Source organism: Saccharomyces paradoxus, chromosome X (genome assembly GCF_002079055.1).
Source record: "Saccharomyces paradoxus chromosome X, complete sequence".
NCBI classification, from domain to species: Eukaryota; Fungi; Ascomycota; class Saccharomycetes; order Saccharomycetales; family Saccharomycetaceae; genus Saccharomyces; species Saccharomyces paradoxus.
In genome coordinates, this window is record NC_047496.1 from 39,365 (window position 1) to 61,860 (window position 22,496).

Below are 22,496 nucleotides of genomic sequence, written 5' to 3' on the forward strand. Positions count from 1 at the left end.
TGCTGAGGCGTTTACAGAGCCATTAACTGCCCTTACAGTGGGTTTGAGGTGACTAACAGGCAGCAACGAGCAACTGCTAAAAGGCTTGGTGCCTTGCAGACGGCTATTGTCTCTGAATTTTGTGTGAAAAACTTAGGTGTGGCGTCCTCGAGTCGGAAGGTGTGGCGGGCCGGAAAAAAAGAGGAAAAAAAGAAAATTAATGCAATAGCGACTGGCAGATAGGGAGGTTAGAGGGGTCGTATGCGTCTATCATCGTTGCAACAGGGCGACTCATGCCATGTCTTGGCCTTTGATACAGTGCGTCGGAAGTTAGTATCGATCCGAGGGATGGGAATGGATGCGATTTCCCCCAATTCTATCGTTATCGTTGGTGGAAAAAACATTATAAGGGATGAATGAAGATAGAGAGGAAAACCACAACGGGTAGAGTTTGCCGAGATAACTAAGAAGACGTAATCTAAAGGCAACCAGCATGTCTCGAGTTGCACAGCTCGACTCGATAGCGCTTGATAAGGAACTGTATGGACAGTTCTGGTCCGAGTTTAATGCTGCTTTCGATACGAATGAACGCAAGGAAGAATGGGAGTTGATAGTGAACTCCATTGTGTTTATGTGCGCGACAAGGTTCCTTCCGCAGTTTGGCTCTAGCTGCACGTACGGATCCGCGCTCAGTGGTGTGGCTTTCCAGTGCAGGAAACGCACCTTGTATGTTGTCACCGTATTGGCTGGGTACTTGTGGAAGAAGATCACACATGCTGTTTTTAATGGTTCTCACGGTGGGAACCAGATGGTGTGGCTGAAGCTATACAAATGGCTTAACTTGTTATATCATGGCTGCGATGTGACCAACTTCCTGAGATTTCTAACGGCGGATGGTGCCCATGCGAGGGCGTTTTTATCGCCATTATACCGGGTGTTTAATGTCCATTCCACGAGGTTGGTTCGAGATGGCTCTGCGTCTGTCTCTGATTTTTATTCAAACTCTGTATTCGCTGGGTTGGAATACCAGAACAGACAATTGCTGTGGAATGCGCTGTTAGAACTCTTTTCCAAAACACTGCTTACGAAAAGGGGGCTCTTGACCTTTGCCAAAAAGCAACCGAGGTCTCGTTCTGGCACTTTCCCCAAGACAGTCTGTCCCCATTGTGGCGGTTTCCCGACCAACCCATACCAGATTGCTTGTTGTCACGCAAACTACTGTTATGTGTGTGTTGTAAAGGCTTTGGAATGGTCTGTGTGTGATGCCTGTGGGACCTCTGGACGACTGACTGCCTTACCAGTGTACTAAGGGGACCCACTCCCCTACTTGTATCTCTATATATGTGTATAGTATATTCATATTCATGTTGTCTACTTGGGTCACGTGGTCGATCGCCTGGTTTTTTTTCACTTTCTGTCAAAGAAAAAAGAAATAATAAAGATGTGGTATAATATTATTGTGGAATGCAATACGGATCGATGTAGAGATCGACTTCTGAAGTCGAGGAGTAATAAACTGTGAGCTCTTTAGGATAACATTAGTTTGCATTTCGGCGTCTTTCCCTGTCCATGCAATGTTTTTACCTCGTCTCGTTCGGTATAGGACCGAAAGGTTTATAAAAATGGTACCTACCAGGACCTTACGACGAATTAGCCATAACAGCGGGGAATCGATTCAAAAACAGGTCTTGACTCTTATCAGTGCAGATGCGAGTTTAAATGATGATGACAAGTTGAAAATACGAAAATATTGGTCTGACATGGCGGACTATAAAAGTCTTCGGAAACAGAAAAATAGCTTACTGGAAAACTCTATATTGCACGAGATCAAGATCGAAGACTTTATCAAATTTATCAATCGCACCAAAACCTCATCTATGACTACAAGAGGGCTTTATAGAAGAGAATGTCTGTATCAATGCAAGGCAAACTTGGACCTAGTCAATCAAGTAGTCTCCCAAGTCTCATCAGCAAGACAACAAAGGCCCCTAACTACGCAATTGGACACTATGCGCTGGTGCGTTGATGATGCCTTTAGTACTGGGGACATAGTCATGGCTGCAGACCTTTTCCTGTTGTACTACAGATTATTCACAGACGATAAAAAGCTAGACGACCAATATGCGAAGAAAATAATATCAGCATTAGCGTACCCGAACCCATTGCATGATCATGTCCATCTAGTAAAATATTTACAATTGAACTCTTTATTTGAAAGGATATTCGGAAACGGTATAAAATTGACCCGGTATCAATTAGAAACTCTATCCAATAAGGCTCTCGGCTTGAGTAATGAAGCTCCGCAATTATGCAAGGCTATACTGAACAAGCTGATGAATGTAAATTATTCTTCGAATAATGAGTTGAAGCTTCGAGATGATCAAGTACTACTTGCGTACAAATCCATTGATGAAAATTATAGAAGAGGAAATGTTGCAAGTGTGTATTTTACTTGGAACAGAATCAAAGAGTACTATGTTTCCATTTCTGCACATGACTCCAGAATTATTTATAAAGTCTTCAAGATTTGTACGCATAATAGAGCCTATAGGTCTATATGTAGCGAGATGTTTTGGCAATTAACTCCGGAATATTATTGCAATAACCCTTTGATACTACCAGCAATCATTGATTTCATTACAAAGCGGGATTCTTTAACAATGGCCAAGGAACTCATGCAAAATATTAACAGGTACACTTTACCCGAGAATCATCATATTGTTTGGCTGAACAAAAGATGTCTTTCTTCATTGCTGAGGATGCATTTGAAGTTTAATGACTCTAACGGTGTAGATAAGGTTTTGAAACAAATAACAACAAATTTCAGGGCGCTTTCGCAGGAAAATTATCAAGCGATAATTATTCACCTTTTCAAAACACAAAACCTTGATCATATCGCTAAGGCGGTCAAATTACTCGATACTATACCACCCAAACAAGCGATGTTGGCCTATGGTTCAATTATCAACGAGTTGGTTGATTGGAAGTTGGCTTCAAAGGTGAAATTCACCGATAATTTGATGGCTCTTATAAACGATTTACTGATGAAAGCACATGACTTTGACCCTGACCATAGAAACTCTCTTTGGAACGTCATTTCCTCTTTGTACATTAAGAAACTTTGTCATTATAAGAAACAGGATGGTAAATTTGTTACCAATGCAAAGGAGAATATCGACTTGGCAAAACTACTATACATGGATGCTTCAAAAAGGGGCAAGATAAACTGGTCAAAATCAAACAGTAATCCATTCATCGTATCCTCCCCAACTGATGTCAAATTAAAAATAAATAATCAAAATAGGTTTACTATTTTAAGGAATATTGCATTAAGCGCCTTACAGATAGGAAGGATAGACGTTTTTCTTTGGGCGTGTGCGGAATTGTACCAGAATGGTATGACAATTGAGGAACTAAATTTGGACTGGAATTTCATTTTAAAACATCAAATTAGAAATTCAGAATTCAAGACAAACAAGGAGATCATACAAGATATTAAAAAGCATGGCGTTTCGGCTATTAAACGTTATTTAAGGTGAACCACCGAACGCACATTTACCATAAACACAACAAAGTAAACAATAACTTAATAAGTTCTGTAAATATATACGAAATTCAAGCATTGCATCCTAATTTTCCCCCTTCTTAGTCATCAAATAAATGTATTCATATTACATACTTAAGATTAATTATATTCTTTCAAATTATTCTATCGTTGCACTATGATCAATTTATATTTACAGGCTTTTTAGTATATTGTTATTATTCAATTTTTCTTTTTTGGAGGAGGTAACAATTTCACATCTTTTGATTGCTTGATCGCTGCATTAGAGAAATCTCTCACTACAATTTGACAGTTTACCTCTTTGCATAATGCCTTCTTCTTTGATGGTGGTACTTTTTGCAAAAGTTCCAGTCCAGTACTTCTTTCTAAAGCATCTATAGGAACTTCGAAATCAGTCAACTTCGTCTCATTTGATATTGGTTCGTTTGGCACCACAAATGCTGCAACAGCAATATCCTCTCTAGAAGGATTGGTTGCTGGTGCTTCGGCAACAATCAATTTGAAAAAATGTGTTGGAACAGCAATACTGGGTGGATTACCAATTACTTCATAATTAACTCTAAATTTATTATCAATGGGATCTTTTTTAGGTAGATACAATGGACCAGTTACAATTCTCACACTTTTATATGTCTTAGTCAATCCTCTACAAAAGTACTCTAAATGCGCCCAATAGTCTCTATTGAAGCCTTCTCCCACTTGAGGACACATATTGGATAAGTAGAATGTATCATTCATAGCCTGTTGAGAGAATTTTGCATCAGCAGCCGGGGCTTGATGGCCTCGATCATAGCCTGACCTAAAATAATCCCTTAGTTTACCTCTAAACTTTTCTGGAATTACTTCATCTTCCTTGAAAAAAGAATTCTTCCTATCAGCATTTCTTGCGGCCAATGATTCTGGTGTTATATGTTCTAAGACCCAATAAGGATTTTGAGTTTGTCTATTGTAACATGAAATAAATTCTTCGCGGTTCTGCAGATCATGAATCGGGCCAGGAAAACCATACTTGAAAAATCCAGAAGGGTCGACGTTGAAAGAAGGAGGTTGGATTTTGCCATTAGGTTTTTGAGTAATTGGATAAGGTGATTCGATAACTTGCGCTGGAGACCGTCTGTTCAAAAGGAGATAGGTTAAACCAGTACCAGCACCCAATCCTACCAAACCGGACAACAGTATCCTGCTGCTCATGATAAGTTTAAAATTTTAGAATCAGTCAAGTAGGGAGCTTGGCTGGATATACTTATCTTTATACAATTGAAACTCTATAAAATTAACAAATTATCGATGAGTGATCGATAACCAATTACACCACTGATATTTTTCATTGATTTTAATTTTTTTTTTTCGCGATGAGCTATATTTTCGTGCGTACGCATTCAACCTGCATCTAGTCGAAAGACTTCAATTGAAAGGCCTCTTCGACAGATCCTAGGGACTGTGCTTTAACGTACGCCTCCATTACGGAACCTATAGTTGCCTTTTGCTGAGGACTGATAATACTGGCAATGGCGTCTCTAAATGAATCTTTGTCTAGTTTTGCCAAAGCCATAATGCCGCTCGCGACTTCATCGTCTACTTTGTCCACATATGCACCATGATATGCGGCAAGGAAAGAAAGACATAAAGCAATTGACAATGATGCCTTTGATTGATCTTTCTTAATAACCTCTTCCGTGAACTGAATTATCAACTTACTTTTAATGCTTGCTAACGATAATGAATCGTTTGTTTTGATATCCTGAAAAAATCTTTTTATAACCAACTTCATAAAGTACTGTAATAACGGGTATTTAAAAACACCTGATATTATTCTCTTGAAACCTTGTAAGGCAATTGGCTGTGTAGCGGGATTATTCAATGCCTCTGAGAGAATATTTGCGCAGTGATTCAGCTCCTGAGAACTTAGCTTAGAATACCCATTAGATAGCAATATCAGAATGGTTGCAACCTTGTTGTTTGAATCCAGCTTATGATAAATAATGTCTTTTATTGATCCGTAGAAGATTTCTAATAATACAATATTTTTTTCGTCCTCAGACTCCGTAAGCGCCTTTACCAGTGCCTTAAAAAGTGGAAGTACGATTGGAATTATTACTTCGCGATGACTACATTCATAAATCTTCCCTATGATAAACAAAAGACAGGAATAAAGATCTAGTTTGAACATATTGTCAAAGTTACTAATATTTGATTCGAACGCAATGAATGTTTTTTTCAACAACCTAATATCGGTGGGGGAGATCTTTATGTCATTATTATCTTCTTCACTGGTCAGCACGTTATACTTGATAAATGGCAATCTCTCCGAAATAATCATCATCAGTAGTCGCAGTAATTCGTATAGTTTGTCAATGTCTTGTAAAAATGCCTCAGGGGTAGTATTGCACTTCGAATACCCAATGATCAAGTCACTGATGATATCAACAAGCAGAAATTCTTCTTTGCTGTCGCCGGTAGAAATCAGTCTATCCATAATCCCAACAACTTCAGTAATAACATCATCCTCAAATATACTTTTTATGCAGAGATTGCTCTTTAGGACATTATGTAAAGCGGGTAAAACTTGCATTTTAACTGAATGATCATCAATATTCTTGACAATAGCCTCCAAACATTGGCTAAATAAAATAAAGAGGAAATACTCTAATTCCTCATCGTTAAGAGATGCCAGAATAACTTGAACATCTGAATCGAGAGTGCATCCAAGCGCTTCTACGAAGTTTAACCAGACTGGTTCATATAATTCAATTTTTGTACTTCTCGGTTCAATAAGGCCATTTTCTTTCAACTGGTTTTTTAATTGCAGAGTGGAATCACTATCATTATACTTTATCATCATATATTCACGTAGAGAAATGATCCATAATGGAACCAAAATGCTCCAATATTTCCGTGTAAAAGAGATAAGTGCCTCATTTGACGACGTAATGGATCTTTGCACTACCTCTGCCCATGCATCCAAAACGGAAAGTTCTATTTTTCTTTTCGCCTTGGGGGTAACAATTACAGCTTCTCCTATCCGTATACCGGAAGCAGAATCTTTGAAATTACCAAGAAGGTCAATTAATAATTGTGAGATTCTTCCCAATTTATCTGGTGGCATTATATTGGATGCCAACACTTCAGCAGCAACAGTGATAGCAAAGGACATTACGGTAGGTGAGCTTCCTTTACTAAACGCAGGCATTAATGCGCTAGTTATTTGAGCCTCTTGCTGTTCTAAAATCGACGATTCAGGAATTTGAGGATCCCTCATGACCGAATAGTTCTTCAGTACAAAATTCAAAATATGTAGACCCGTTAGCTTCATGCCTTCATTCCTCACTGTGGATCCACGAAATGATATTTTAATAAGATCCGCGATTTTGCTGCTGAGGGCAAGAAGCAAATTTTCATATTTTTCGGATTCTAAGCACAACATTAATATCAGATTTAAGATAATCTGTCTGCTCTTCCACTGCAGGTTCTCAGATCCAAAATCAGCGGCATCTGTGTTGGCCAATTGGTTAACATTCGCTATGGATTCCTCTTCTTCGCCTTTAATTTCTTTTTCTGAAGGTTTTTTTAGACCATTCAGCTCTAACAGGGCTGATACGTCCCTGTGGTAGCTTTGGAATAGTCTTCCTAAACTCATATTAAAAATTGAGTATAATTTATCAAACCAATGATGGTCTTTTTTGAAAGTATGCAATATCCATTCAGTAAAATAATCCTTAACAGAACGGGAATCTGGAAAAAGAGCGAGGTATCTCCAGCTTAGATTTTCCATTTCTTTCATGAATATTTCTTCCATCTGTAACTTGTACAACAACGTCAATAAGTCAAAGTTTTCAAAGGCGCTTTTTAAACTTGAAGTTCGTGGAATGAGCTCATTCGAGCCCGTAAATGTAGTGTCAAAATATGATGACCCTATTCCTGTCACTATTGAACTTTTAATTACACTCTTAGAGGAAGAAATAAAGATGTCATAGTTTAGAATATTTTTCATTTTGAAAGTAGCTATGTTTTCAAACATTTTAATGCTGCTTATGCTGTTGAGAATGTTATTAGAAATTAACAGGGAGAGTGTTATATTTCTGAACGAATCAAGAACCTTGGTATTTAATTCTAGAAAATTTGGCCCCACAGTTTCAGTTAATGTCCTTGAAATTTCACCGATCGCTACGTGAGAATTAAAGTCTCTGTTATAGTTACAGCGAAGAGTAGAGCGTCCGTAAACTCCGTACTTATCCTGCACCAGCAACTCTTCCATAGAACTTAGTAGCAGAGCTGCCGTCTTCAGGTCAATCACTAAGTGTTTCTCAAGAAGAACATGCATTGCTTTCAATGACCATGAATGAACAACAGGATGTGGATCCTTCATTAATGCAAAAATTACATCGAAAGATGTTTCAAAATTAGCATATTGTGAGTTATATTTAAAGATTGTGGCCAATGATAGGACATGAAACATTCTTAAGTATGGCTCATCCATATCTGCGACATTTTTAATGAATATTCTTGACTGCTCTGTAAGAAACCTTTGTCTTTCTTCATCGCCAAATGTTCTTGCGATAGCAGCCGTAAGTAATCCTACACAATCAGCCTTAATTTTTGTTAGAAAAATGTCATTAAAGAACTGAATCTTCTTTATTGATTCGATAATTAATTGCCCTACTGAATAGTCCAACTCTAAATTTTTTTCTTGCATGATGCGTAAAGCACTATGCAAAGCACTGCAAACGTTGGCAGCTATTGCCACACTTCTCAATGGTGTAGTCATTTTGGAAAACATGGACAAATTTAAAGTTTCCATAACAGAGTATTGTATTTTACTATTCAAAAAGGGGAACACAGATGAAAAGAGCTCCATAGAAGAGTCTATTAGAGATGTAGTGACTTGAGGTGCGTAGCGGTCAATCTGAGAATAAGACCCAGATCCATATAGCAGGATCAACGAATCCAGAGATAAAATTGGAGAAATTGGCTTTGATACTTCCATTTCGAAAATATTGTACCAGTTGTAATCTTTGGATGGCCAGCTTCCACTTATTGGTTCATCGTATTTATAAGTAGTGGACATTGATAAGTTTACAATACGGTCCCCGGTTATTTTACTGGATAGACCGAATGCAAAGCCGTTGTTTTGACGGAGTAAAGTATTAATCGAGGATTCTAACACCACATTATTTTCCGTGTCATCCTTGTTACTCGTTTTCCTGTTACGAATGTCTTTTATGCTGTTCAAAACGGAAGTACTTGATTCTGTGTAAAGATTGGGATCTGAAAAATTTTTCACGATTAATATTAGTAAAGAACTATTAAAATCGCTATTTATGTACTTCTCCAGCTTGAGATATACCTGCAAAATTCTGTTTTCATTATGCAGTAGGGCATTATCAATGTTTTTTGATTTCAAATCAATGGAATGGTTAAAATTGGAGCACTTAGTCAGCAAATATGATACTTGCTTGGCCATGTCTTTATCAATTGTCGTATTGCTTAAATATGTTAATAAACAGGTCAAAGCATGATTTCGGATTTCTAAATTCTTGTACAATTCATCCTCGTCGTGGTATGTGTAAGTATGTGTTAATAGAACTTTCCAGAAAAGAAATAGTTGGGGAATCTGTAGTTTCAAATATTGTTCATCTTTATAATTCATCAATCCTATTAATAATATCCAGCATAAAAGACCTTTGAAGTATAAATTGGAAGAGGTAGATGTAGTATTATTCTTAATGAATGAAGTGGAAAAAACCGTAATTCTCATGATCAACTCATAAGAAATATAGTCACTCTCGGCATCTTTGATTAGGTTTGCTATTATGAAAGCATGTCCATGATTTCTATGAAAAACAAATTTGCCCGTCGATTTGAAGTCAGTAGACAATGCACGTAAAGAGTTTTCAATGGTCTCCGAAAGATATTCTGGACAGTTATTCAGGAAAACTTTTAAAATTTCCACCGTATGAACACGTATTGTGAAGATTTCACATGTCGCTAGATCAACCAGTTTATCTCTAATCTCTTTAACAGTATTTTCCTCAGTGGCAAAAGTAGAACTTAAGTCATTGATTAAAATATACGTCAAGTCAAGCTGTAGTAATGTAAGCCACTGTGTCTCAGGCTTCGCATCAATGCCATACTTTAAACTTGAAGTAGAACCATTTTTAGAAGAGTTTTGGTAAGTATCAGAACAACCTAAAATATAATACAACATTTGAGTCTTTGCAGTGTCACTCAAATGCGGCAACATTACTTCATGCATATGTTGAAAGTGCCTCAAATACCTTGATAATGTATTCATACTTCTATTGTTCACTTCGTAGCTGCTGAAGACTTTGCTTAAAGAGAGTACTATATCCAAATATTTTGAGTTACTCAAAAAAGTGTTGTCAGCTAGTAGATTCAAATTAATTAAATGAATAATAGATTCAAAGCAACCACTTTCCACATCTCGTGTATCGCAGTTTAAGAAAATCCTAACATAAATAGACCATACTTCTTGTAGAGTTAGAATATTTTTCGAAAAGTAATAATCAAATAGAACCTCTGCTAAAGATTTAGCAGTGAAGATGCGAGTCTCGTCATTCGCAAAACCATAAACGCCTATCTCACCTTCGGTAAACTTAGAATATATCGTCTCTATAATATCATGGGAGTGTTCTCTGATAAAAGTAGTTTGTTTGAAATGAGCTGTCCAGCATTCTACCAGCACCGCCACAAAGGTAACTGAGAAATCTTTCTCATCCGCAGAAATGCTGTCGAAAACAGTTTTGGATAATTTTGAAAATTTTGCATACGTTGCAGGATCAAGGATTTTATCGCCATTATTAGAATTTCTCAGAATTGCATTGAAAAGCTGAAGAAGGGTTGTCATGAAGGTAGCATGATAATATTTACTTTTTTCCATGATTTTTTTCAGGTTCTTGAAAATAGCACTAAATAACAATGGAATTAAAGAAGAAATGCTATTTCCAAAATTTTCAAATAATTGAATAAGTACGGTGCACGCAATGTCTTTAGCTGGGGAATATATGTACTTTTTTTTTCTCGTACTTGACTTCTTCTTTTTTTTCTTTTGGTTAGGGTCGGTATCTTCATCATCAATTGAGACATCTTCTTCACACAATACGTTAGTTAAAAATGCTGCAGAATCAAAAACCACGCCAGGGTATTCGTTCTTCAAACGCCATATAGAAATCGTGTAGAGCTGAGACAAGCTGATAAACACTGAATGCAGTTCCAAATCATCTGCATTTTCCAGTACGGCAGTGTATCTCACGAACTCATCTAATTGAGCGTGTATTTCTTTAACCTCCCGTAATTCAGTATCACTAACGTCTTTCAAAGATATAAGCTTTTCCAAATTGGTGGTTATCCAAGTTAATAAATCATGACCATTATTTGATGACCCTTCTATCACTTTCTTGAGGGATCGGTTTGCCATTTTGGAGGCCTGCGCTATATTTCGTCTTTTTAGCTTTCCCTAAACCAAATAAACTATCGTTTCAATTGAATCATAACAAATCATTGCTTCAATATGGCAATGAAGAAGAAAAAACGGCCATACGGCGTTCCGCTATGCGGTGTGTGGATGTAGATATAACAATAATACAAATAATACATAAAAAGGATGTAATCGAATATTATAGATAAAAGGAGTCGCATATTCAAAGGTTCAATCCACAGTTGGATCAGAGCTATACTCTGAGGAAAATGTTTGATTATTGGCAGAAGAATCTTGGCCAATCAACGCAGAAAAATCGATGACATCAGGCAGTACCCTATTAATTGAGTAGTCAAACTCTTCAAATTCTGATAGAAGCTTATCCAAGTACTCCTCTTGTGCAGCTGTCGCCGTATGGCTTTCATTATTGGAATTCTGAAGGTTTAGATCAGCTTCCCCTTGTGGAAGATTTAAAATGGAACGAAGACTCGTCGCTGGAGTTTGGTGTTGCCGCTGCCCATGTTGTAATTCTCTTTGGCACTTTGTAAAGTTATTGTTTGATTGTAATTGGGGTATTAAAGCCCCGCTACTTTCTTGTCGTTGTAATTTGACTATGTTTAAAAGTTGTTCAGATAATACTGACGTCTTTTCATTGAACTCTTTAAATAATTGGTTCAAAACTTCAAAAGTACGTTTACTTGCGTTTGAAGCACCCTTCAAAAGTGATAAAATCTCACTGCCCAGCTGAGTTGCGTTATATATGTCTGAATCAATTTTCCCATTTCGTATCAGTCCCTTTTCTGTTTGATAGACATAAAATTTGAGGCACGCAACACTAAAAAAGATTGTATGAATGGAAAACCAGTAGCTACCACTTAAGAGGTTTTGCATAATCATGTCATAAGATAACTGGATCACTTTTTTGGCTACTTCAATACAGTTTTCAGCCATATGAATTTGGAATTGGAATTCTGGGATATCTAATGGGTCTATAGATATATAGTGGTAAAATGGTTTATAGAGTACGATTTTGGATAAAAGAAAGTCCAGATATAATAATTTTTTGGGTTTGGTGTATGGAGAATTGCTATCATTCGCACAAATGGTCAGCGCCGGCTGTGGCTGACGGTAGCGTATTGTGTCAACCTTTAAAATATCTGGTAGCTGGGCGTACCAATTATCTAGTTGGTCATTCAGTGATATAATCTGTGCCCTAGAATCCTCTTCTAATGGTTTTCTTCTCAAAGAGTACATTAGTTTGTAAATCCGAGACATGATTAAAATAAGCTTTGTATGCTTATTATTCATTCCACAAGAACTTATTGTCCTCCAATCTTGAAACTTTATCCCCACAGTAGATATATTTTCATCATCAACATCTAGAGGAAACTCTTGATCGATATCAGATTCATCAATACCGCTCGGAAAACCAAGAATACAATTCATGTACAAATCTAGTTTGTACACAGACCAAAAGAGCCTTTTTTTCGTTTCATCCTGAATCGGAGTAGGACCGACTATAGAAGACTTCCTGTGCAAACCTTCCTTTAATGCAGCACGGAGAGCAATACCAATGAACGAGTAGCAAGCCTTCAAGTTTGCTGAACATTGCAAAAAAATTGTCATCATAAATATGGCTTGAATGGAATATATGTCAGTAATGTTGGAGAAGTCCAAAGATTTTTTGGCCTCTAAAAAGTATCTATAGCCTTCATCAGTGTAAAATTCCCTAGTTGCTTTGCTATCCTTACTCAGGTCTTCCTTGGAAAAAAGAGCTCCAACTGCTAAAACCGAATAAATCAAAGGTTGTGTTTTTACCTGTTCTGGAGTATATTGCTTACCATGTTTTTCTGCTTCGTATATCGAGTCCAGAATAGAAATGATAGTAGGTCGGTGGTAGAATCGAAATAGCACACAGGCGCAATCCCAAGTCTTTTGAATAAATTTCAAGGCAATATCTCTAGGAGGTAGCGGAACGCTTGTTTGCATGTGCCAGGATGCATCTTTTGGTAAACTCTGGCGTATTACATGGTTAACATTTAATTGTCCTTGAAGCAGATACGTTTTAATGGTGTCCAAAAACTTTTGATTGCTAAAAGAAGGAGAAGCGACTATTTGATGAAGTGCTTCGGGTGGAAAGATCGCCTCCACAATCTTTCTGTAATCAATGGTACTTGTAGGGCTCTTGCTATCTCCATCCTCTTGATGAGGAGTTGCCTGTGGAAACAGGGAGCTATCGTCGCTCACTTCCCTATCAAAAATCGATGAGCTTCGTGGGGGTCGATCGTATTTGCATTCAAAACTATTAGTCTGGCAAAGCCTACATGGCGTCTGTCCACTACACCGTACTTTTCTCTTTCTGCAAGCTACGCAGGCTCGATGTGCTCTTCCTTTCGTTGGCTTCAATTCATTGGTACCCACATCTCTCGATAAAACCAAGATCTTAGATCTCTTGCCCTTCAACTTCTTCATTGCACACGAAGTAGACTTTTCAGATCCTTTCGGAGCCATCTGATGAATAATTTCCTGATCTAAGTTGGTAGGTACTATTCTTCAACTGAGACAATCAAGGAGAACCACGCTATATAAAAATATATGGATCTGACAGATGGGGTTTATAGAATAAAAGTGTATAAAGGTAAGTCTTGGGATTAACTACTCGTATTTACATATTGACAGAAACTTATATAATGACTCACGCCGGATTATTGTTTGCGAGCGTCCCATCGCTTCTTTATGAGCTCGTGTAAATGGTGACCTTGTGGACGCCCCATTTTTCTTTCGTACACATAGTAGCTGAGACAGCCTACCGTAATTGCCAATAATGGATCAGAAAATCTGCAGAAAAGACCAACTTAGGACAGAGCACATCAAGTTGGTTGATGTTGTCTCTTCGAAACGGCGGATGGTCAAACTTAACGTTAGTACAGGGCATGGGTGAAAAAGAAAACATTATAAATGTATTAGGAATTAGCATACTTTCCCAATAGAAATGGAGCGTGCTGGACCATGATAGTTGTGACCTTTGTGTGAAATACTCTTATAATTTGAGTTAACACTCGTGTGCCCCTTGTGTGCGTGTGGCTAACATGAAAAATAGAGCCCGCGTAACTTTGAATAATCTGATATGTAAACAGTCTCTTATCCCATATTTCATACGTATATAGAGTAGCCTAATAGATGATTGAAAAGAGGTTACATAACGCAGCAATCACGTATGCCTAGCCCGTACATTACTTTTTCAACATCTTTTCGTACACGAACCCAATCGCTTCTCCTTTGAACAAATTCATAAATTTCCTCTTGCGTAAAAATACCATTAAATTTCCCAAGATCAGAAATAAGTTTTCCCAACTCTTTCGAGTCCTTGCCTGAAATAATATATAATTGGCCAATAGACTTGAGCCCAACAAAATAGGGTACAACATTTTTTTGTTTTAGTTTATTGGCAATAAAATCATAAAAGTAATTTAAATCACAGATTAACCAAATAGCGCCCTCCGTAGATATGAAGCATTTTTTCAAGTGTTTTACGATTTCACTAAAGAACCGCTCACCAATTTCTTGTTGGTATACGTCAATGGTACCCTTGTCTGTAGCACCAGTCAATAGAAAACAATGGTTAGAAAGCAATTCGACTACCCTGACAGCACATTTGGTTGGTTTTATATCCCTTATTGGAGAATTTGTAGAAGGCGGTGGTGGGTTATAATCGTCAGGCAACTGAAGAGTCTTGAAAACAAAAGAAATTTCATCCATTAGTTTGTTTATACCAATATTTAAACCCTCGGCCACAAAATCATCAATAGAAGTTTCAAAATTTTTCTTTAACTGGATAACATCATTGAGAAAATCTTTATTCTTATCGATAATTTTCTTGGGAATTAGCTCGTTCTTGTAAAAAATAGATATCATCTGTAATATGATGTCACCTATATTGATTAGTTCAGTGAATTGTACTAAAGGTTCGACCTGATTATTGGCTGGCGAAAGTGAATTGAATTTTATTTCTATTTGTTCTATTTCATTGGGATTATATTTTTGTAGTAGCATAATTGCCTTTTCAAATGCAGGCTTAACATGATTCTTATTCAACTGTGTAATTAAAATTTTAAAAATCTCTTGGCAGCGTAACTTGATCAATGGCAGCAAACTTTGAATCGTATGAAATTTATAGATCTCATCCGTCTTTTCGCTTGTTTCGTGTAAAATTTTGTAACATAAATCGAGACTTATCAACGATTTGATGTTCTGTAAGTTATTGGAAATTAGATTCAAGTTATAAGCTAGTTGTAATTGTTGTTTTAGTCTTTGGTTTTCATTATTAGAGAATTTGAATATCTTGGTAAAGGAACTTAAAAAGTCTAGTTTATCATTAGAAATGTTAGTTGAATGAACTGATTGAGGGATAGTACTTTGTTTTGAATCTCCTTCTGGGGAAGTTATGGATGTTTCAGTAATTGTTGAGAGGTTATTCGATAAATCATTGTTACTTGTGCTCGTAGCATCTGTCTGATCTTTTAGAGTATTATAAATTTTTGCATTTTGCTCTCGCTCCTTGTCTTGAACTTGGGTATCATAATTAGCTAACTGTGAGCTGATTAACGATTCAAAAACTCTAGTTGTTTGATTCATATAGTTGACAACGAAGGGCTCGAGATAAAGGTTTAAAAGGTCGCGAACGACTTTATGGAAATTTGCGCCTGCGTTTACTGAGTCATTCAATTCGGTATCAAACTTCCTTGTAAATGTGAAATAAAGTTCTGGTACGCATTCATAATTTGCTTTACTGTCCTTTCCATTTGCTTTTAAAAATTCACTATAACTCAATAAAATATTGTTTAAAATGTCCAATAAAATATCTTGAATAAAGTACTCAATAAACTGTAATATGACGGGGAACTCGTCCTTGAATAAAGTATCCGCTAATTTGATTTTTTCGTTGAGGAAATCCCTTAGTTGATTGAGAAACCAATCTAAATTTTTAGAATTGAACACGGCCATATTCCCACCGCTTTCCTCTTCCTTTGGTTGTTCTTTCCAAAATAATTCGTCATTAGAGGGCAAAACCGTTAAATTAGGAGGTAAATCAGCTTTTGATTTGAAAAATTCGATAGCGTTGCTTTCCTCATTAGATATCAATAAAATTTTCATGAAACGGGCCACTGCAGCTAAATTGTTGGATTGGTAATTCAATTCCGTCTCTTTGAGAACGGAATTAATGAATATTTCCCTAAGAATGTTGAAATTAGTGTCAATCTTACTAAATGTTTCTAAATCATTTTTATTCGAGAAATTGTATTGTTTAATGAAATTTAAAATTTTTGTTTGTTTCAAGGGGTCATTGGAATATGAAGCAGGAAAGAAATTTGCTAGATTGTTGTTATATAGTTTCCTAGCATATGAATTATAACAACGATAAAATTTCATAAAGACTTTTTTAGAATTTTGAGCAGTGAAAGATTTGTATATTTCAAAAATGCGAAGGGGATTTTCCTCATCATTTTCATCCAGCAATTTAACGTCTTCCTTTTCCTCTGAATACAATTGTTGAAGACCCATTCTAGTCAATTTCAATGACCAGTATCTTGAATCATTTTTGCCGTTAATGATTGTATAAACCTGTTTATTCACTTGTTGAAAACTTAAATAATCTGCAGGAGATAAAAATGACGCAATATTGGTGACAACCTCGGTAACTTTCAGCAGATCATCCATTTTACCGATCTCCTTAAGCCTTTATTTTCTTTTCGTCTTTCTATTGTTTGTCTGTAGACTATTTTTTTAATAAAATAAGAGCCTTCCTTCAACGAAATATTTCGGCAAGTTAGTCTTGAAACACTTAAACAGAACAAGAAATAAGGTAAAACGAAAGGCTAACAGCAATAATATGAAGTCACATACAATGGAACCAGAAGATACACAGCTGAAAGAGGACATCAAAACCACAATAGGCTACATAAAGCAGCATGGTGTTGATTTTGAGAGCAAGCTGCTAGAAGATGAGAGATTTTCATTCATCAAGAAAGATCACCCACTTCATGAATACTACGTCAAACTCCTGAATGAGGCAACAACCACTGACAGCAGTGAGGACGATGCCGGGAAGAGGGAACGAGACATAGCGAGACCACAGGATTTTTTATTCTCTCGATATGATACTGGAATTTCCCGAAGGGATATGGAACTTATCAAACTGACAGCACGTTACTATGCCAAAGATGAAAGTATTCTTGAACGCCTAGTTTCAAAGAATAGTAAAGCCAGATTAGACTTCATAAACAGTTCGCATCCGCTACACAAGACATTCACTGATTTCGTCGCCCAGTACAAGCGGATAGACTCTTTTACTGGCCAAGAAATAAAGAAAAGTAAGAGAGACATTATAGATGACTGTTTCGGTAGGGCTCAGTATTGGGAATTTGCAAAAGATAAAGACCGGGAGCATGATAAGCTCGTAGAGTTGTGCAAAATACAATTTGCTGCCATTCCATGGGATAAATTTACTCAAGTAGCGAAATTCTCTATCCCTGAGAACACAGAAATGTTACAAGACTCTCTAGATTTAGAGCAAATGAGGCTGCGAAGAGTACAAGTTGGTATGAAGTTATTCGATAGTATCAGGACGACAAATGAAGAAGAAAATGCAGTACCCGACCAAGTTAAGCCAAAAGGAGGAGATCTTAAGGGCAAAAAGCGTAAAATTAGAGCGGTGGGAGAGACTAGACTAAAGAAAAGCAAGAAATAAGCCTCATACAAATCGAAATTAGGTAGAAGTATATAAAAGTTGAAGGAGCACCGTAATAGAGTAAATGTATCACGTTTGACGGCGTATTTTGGCGTTTTTTTTTCATGTTGACGTTATTTTGTATATAGAAAGTGAAATTCTCGAGGATATGGCCCTATTGAAAACACCATTGGTAGCATGAAAGCAGGCCAGAATGATTGATATCAACGTCAATAACATATTCTTTAGATCTTACTCGGTCGATCCTAACTCTGGTCACGCGATTTATGTCTTTGATTCGACTTATTTGCCGGCATCTGATGAAATTGGCGATAAGCAAGTCTATGACTTACTTATTAATGCCCTCATGGATCGATTGGTAATGAAGTTGCCACAGGCACCATATTCCCTGGTAATTTTTTCATCTGGGTTTTCCCAGCGAAAAATAAGCTGGGTTTACGGTATTAAAATGTTTGCCAAGTTACCTAAAGAGACCAAGTACTATTTACAAAAGATATTTATTGTTCATGAGTCATTCTTCGTTAGATCGGTCTATCAGGTAGTTTCGAATGCCATGAACTTTAACTTCTTGGACTCGAAAGATAGTCAGCATGATTTTCCAAGTTTGGTTCATGTCTTGGATCTGACTTCTTTATCCGAACTAATAGATATTACGCGACTTAGGATATCGTTGAACGTGTACTTATATGATTACCAGATACGTGAACATATAAACGTTCCAGAAGAATATTATAACAGGTTGACCCCCCTGGCAATAAGACAGTATAGGCAGTTGGTATTTGATAAAATCTTCAAGAAATTACAAAGCGAAGCTTTGCTGTGCGAATTGATATTCCAGAAGCCAGGAAACTATAAAAAGGTAAACATTTTTTTGGATATTATTAAGAGAAACAACTACATTGATTTGTCTCAATGGGACATTTATTCGTTGGCATCCGTGTGGTTGAATTACTTTATCAAAAATAAGGCCAAACCTTTGATCCCGATTGAATTAATTCCGTTACCAATTGTTGATGATCTGAAGTTCACAAGCGAAACGTTCCGCAAAATTATTAAATTTAACCAATATCACGACCTTTTTATGGTCATATTTCCTTTTTTTAATAGGATCATAGCGCACGGTGAAGTGACTAAACATGATTCAAGAACCTTGAGCAAAGCCTTAACTCCGGCGTTATGTAAGGAAAAACTTTCCATTATGACTAACGATCGTTTGGCTATTGGATCGAGATATATTAAGAATCTATTGGACTTTTTCCCCGAAATTACAAAGGAAATATCATCACCTTTGTCATCCGTATCGTCGTCTACTACCATTCCTGTTTTACCTAAACCAAGGAAGTCGTCACCAACCAGATACAGTGAACTAGGTTGTTTAACCCTTCCCAGAAGTAGAAGCCCTAGCCCACAAAGATCTGTTACGTCTCCAATGTATACACCTGTTGCATTACAAAATACACCAGTTTTGAAACCCAAGTCATCAAACAGAAATGTTTCATCCCCATCATTCAATACCAAACCCCCCCCTCCTATTAAAGTGATTACACGACCACAATTGTCTCTAACCTCCAGTCCTAATACCGATCTGACTCTAGCTTCTTCTACAGATACGTTATCCTCGCCAACAAAGACCGCGTCAGCCGACTCACTTCCATTGAGTAATAGCAGCACCGATTTAACGATATCGGATACTATTAAAGAAATGGTTAAGGACGAGCCAGTGAAGGACAAAAGTTCTGCGGAAACAGATATATTTGTTCAACAATTTGAAAGTTTAACACTTGTCCAAAACGCAAAGATCAAGAAATTCGACAAAGAATTACAGGAAAAGAAGAAGAAAAATGAAACTACTTCGAAGACAGCAGATAAATTCTCTCAGAAGGGATATTCGGATATTAAAGCAGGCAACAAGGTTAGCAGGCTAGCTGCATTGTACGAAGAACGTTTACAAGGTTTACAAGTAATGAATGAAATGAAACAAAAGTGGTAACTTACATAATTGTATCTTTTTAACACATACATATTGCATATACGACAACAAATACCCCCCCTCTTGAGATAAACCGTAGTTTAAGCTGTCGCGCTTCTCGTGTATAATATTATATATCAAACAATATTACGTTTTTTTGATTAATAAATAAATAAATAAGGTTATTTGCATCGTCTATATGCAGAGTCTATAGAATTGTGTAAGCCAGTTTATGACTGTAAAAGCAGGCTCTCATTTTAGGTAATATCTCTTTTGGATTTATTCGCCTCTTCGTATATTACCAATATGATTGATTGCTGAACCGGCTTTGAAAAAATCAATCTGATCTTTGGACATGGTATGCTTTGCCTTGATGATGAACGAATCGCGATTTGGTTTAGTAACCTTAACATCAATTTCACCACCGTTGTTGCCATCTTTAGCGATCATGTCAACTAGGTTCAACGTTTCCAAAACATCTCCGCTTGAAATTTTATCATAATCAGATTCGTTGGCAAAAGTCAATGGCAACATACCTTGTTTCTTCAAGTTTGTCTCGTGAATTCTTGCAAAAGACTTAACTAAAAGAATTTCGCCACCAAGGAATCTTGGTGATAAAGCCGCATGTTCTCTTGCGGAACCTTCACCATAGTTATGTTCTGCTACTACGGTCCATGGCCTATCATCGGACTTCCATTTCATCATCAAACCAGGGATATCATATTCAGTTCCGTCAAGGTCATATGCTGTGTTGACTTCACCGGTTTCTTTGTTTTGAGCACCGATTAGTGTATTGTAAGAAATATTTTCTAAATGGCCCTTATATTTCAGCCAAACGCCCGCAGCGGAAATATGATCCGTTGTACACTTGCCTTCAACCTTCAAAAGCACATTTGTTTTCAATTCTTTGCCATTCCAAGGTTTGAATGGTTCCAATAATTGTAAACGATCAGAATTAGGGTCGACTTTGATCTCTACGCTGCTATCAGGTTTTGGATCCATGTCAGGATAAAACTTGTCCCTACCGTGTTCAAAGCCTCTTTTTGGTAACTCATCACCCTTCGGTGGCTGGAATTTGAAATTCTCCCCGTTTGGTAATTTAATTGAGTCCGTTAATGGATTGAATTGAGCATCTCCAGAATAGCTCATTGCTGTTACTATTTCTGGGGATGTTAAGAAATTCATCGTATTCCTATTACCATCATTTCTAGCTCTAAAGTTTCTATTGAATGATGTGAAAATAGTGTTTGTTTCTTTCGAAGTTTTTGAGACGTCTTCCCTGTTCCATTGTCCAATACAAGGACCGCATGCATTTGCCAAAACTTTGGCGCCGTTTTCTTGGAAAATGTCAATGATACCATCTCTTTCCAAAGTAGCTCTAATTTGTTCTGAACCAGGGGTCACAAAAAATGGGATACGTGGTTTCAACCCAGCTTTGGAAGCTTGTTTGACCAAGTCGACGACACGACTCATGTCTTGATAAGACGAATTAGTACAGGATCCAATCAAACCAGCACTAACCTTTTGTGGCCAGTTTTCCTTTAAACTTTTTTCAGCATATTGAGATATCGGGGTGGACAAGTCGGGCGTAAATGGGCCATTAACATGAGGTTCAATTGCGGATAAATCGACTTCAATAACTTTATCATACTGAGCATCTTGGTCGGCTCTTAAGAAACCAAACTTGTTCAAAGCAACATCTGCTGCTTCAGCCACTTCTGCTCTGTTAGTTGCTTGCAAATAACGCTTGTGAGCTTCTTGGTAAGGAAAAGTTGATGTTGTAGCACCAACTTCAGCTCCCATATTACAGATGGTTGCCATACCTGTGCAAGATAGAGTAGATACACCTTCGCCGAAGTATTCAATGATATAACCGGTACCACCTCTGACAGTTAGCAAACCAGCGAGCTTCGTAATTACGTCCTTAGGAGTGGACCATCCGTTTAGTTTTCCAGTCAATTTTACACCTAAAATTTTTGGCGCTTTTAATTCCCATGGTGTGCCTGTGAGGGCATCGACTGCATCTGCACCACCAACACCAATGGCAATAGCTCCTAGACCTCCTGCATTTGGTGTATGAGAATCGGTACCTAGCATCATTAGACCTGGGGCTGAAAAGTTTTCCAAAACAATTTGGTGAATGATACCAGAACCTGGGCCCCAGAACTGAATACCATATCTCTTAGCGCAACTCTCCAAGAAATCAAAAACCTCTTGGTTCGTAGCTATGGAGGAGGGTAAATCTTTGGCTTCACCGTCCTTACCTACAATTAAATGATCACAATGTATAGATGCTGGGACTGATGTTTGATTTAAGCCGGTAGTCATGAACTGTAGAAGCGCCATTTGGGCAGAAGCGTCCTGCATAGCCACACGATCTGGGTTCAGTTTCAAGTATTTATTACCACGGATGGTGGACAGGTCAGAAGAAGTGATTGATTCCTCAGGATCGCAAAGGTGTGAGTATAAAATTTTTTCCGCTAGTGTCAAGGGGGCATTGTTTGTTATTTGTTTAATCTTGTCTAGGTTAGTTAAAAGTTTAGCGTAGGGAGGCACTTTTGTTTGAAATTTCTTGGATACAGAGGGGAACATGTTGGCATGTGTTGCCAAATGCCTCTTTATATAAAACTTATTAGCAGAAGATAGCATCGAGCCTTTTGCGTATTGCTTTTGAAGTTTTACGTTTAAGGTAAGCTGAGAATTGTTATTTTACAAGTGTGCAAATCGAATAATTTGGAAAGATGAAATTATTTCAGTTTATATACATGTTTGACGCCATACCATCTATTGAACAAATAAT

General features: G+C 37.2%; 9 protein-coding genes across 9 annotated transcripts; 4 read left to right on the forward strand and 5 right to left on the reverse strand.

Moving 5' to 3' along the window:
* Positions 1-472: 472 nt before the first annotated feature.
* PEX2 (ubiquitin-protein ligase peroxin 2) lies at positions 473-1,288 on the forward strand (the record flags this gene model as incomplete). The annotated part of the gene is made up of 1 exon (XM_033911201.1): positions 473-1,288. The coding sequence occupies one exon, from the start codon at positions 473-475 to the stop codon at positions 1,286-1,288; it is 816 nt and encodes a 271-aa protein (XP_033767092.1).
* A 265-nt stretch (positions 1,289-1,553) lies between these two features.
* CBP1 (Cbp1p) lies at positions 1,554-3,518 on the forward strand (the record flags this gene model as incomplete). Its single annotated transcript, XM_033911202.1, has 1 exon — positions 1,554-3,518. The coding sequence occupies one exon, from the start codon at positions 1,554-1,556 to the stop codon at positions 3,516-3,518; it is 1,965 nt and encodes a 654-aa protein (XP_033767093.1).
* Positions 3,519-3,745: 227 nt separating this feature from the next.
* NUC1 (ribonuclease) lies at positions 3,746-4,735 on the reverse strand (the record flags this gene model as incomplete). The annotated part of the gene is made up of 1 exon (XM_033911203.1): positions 3,746-4,735. The coding sequence occupies one exon, from the start codon at positions 4,733-4,735 to the stop codon at positions 3,746-3,748; it is 990 nt and encodes a 329-aa protein (XP_033767094.1).
* Positions 4,736-4,934: 199 nt separating this feature from the next.
* On the reverse strand, positions 4,935-10,979 carry LAA1 (AP-1 complex accessory protein LAA1; the record flags this gene model as incomplete). Its single annotated transcript, XM_033911204.1, has 1 exon — positions 4,935-10,979. One exon carries the CDS (start codon positions 10,977-10,979, stop codon positions 4,935-4,937), a length of 6,045 nt encoding a protein of 2,014 aa, XP_033767095.1.
* A 231-nt stretch (positions 10,980-11,210) lies between these two features.
* On the reverse strand, positions 11,211-13,490 carry SPAR_J00160 (uncharacterized protein; the record flags this gene model as incomplete). The annotated part of the gene is made up of 1 exon (XM_033911205.1): positions 11,211-13,490. The coding sequence occupies one exon, from the start codon at positions 13,488-13,490 to the stop codon at positions 11,211-11,213; it is 2,280 nt and encodes a 759-aa protein (XP_033767096.1).
* Positions 13,491-14,174: 684 nt separating this feature from the next.
* On the reverse strand, positions 14,175-16,697 carry RCY1 (Rcy1p; the record flags this gene model as incomplete). Its single annotated transcript, XM_033911206.1, has 1 exon — positions 14,175-16,697. One exon carries the CDS (start codon positions 16,695-16,697, stop codon positions 14,175-14,177), a length of 2,523 nt encoding a protein of 840 aa, XP_033767097.1.
* Positions 16,698-16,869: 172 nt separating this feature from the next.
* PRP21 (Prp21p) lies at positions 16,870-17,727 on the forward strand (the record flags this gene model as incomplete). Its single annotated transcript, XM_033911207.1, has 1 exon — positions 16,870-17,727. One exon carries the CDS (start codon positions 16,870-16,872, stop codon positions 17,725-17,727), a length of 858 nt encoding a protein of 285 aa, XP_033767098.1.
* A 193-nt stretch (positions 17,728-17,920) lies between these two features.
* Positions 17,921-19,717, forward strand: ECM25 (Ecm25p; the record flags this gene model as incomplete). The annotated part of the gene is made up of 1 exon (XM_033911208.1): positions 17,921-19,717. The coding sequence occupies one exon, from the start codon at positions 17,921-17,923 to the stop codon at positions 19,715-19,717; it is 1,797 nt and encodes a 598-aa protein (XP_033767099.1).
* Positions 19,718-19,975: 258 nt separating this feature from the next.
* Positions 19,976-22,345, reverse strand: ACO2 (aconitate hydratase ACO2; the record flags this gene model as incomplete). The annotated part of the gene is made up of 1 exon (XM_033911209.1): positions 19,976-22,345. The coding sequence occupies one exon, from the start codon at positions 22,343-22,345 to the stop codon at positions 19,976-19,978; it is 2,370 nt and encodes a 789-aa protein (XP_033767100.1).
* Between the last annotated feature and the right edge of the window lie 151 nt (positions 22,346-22,496).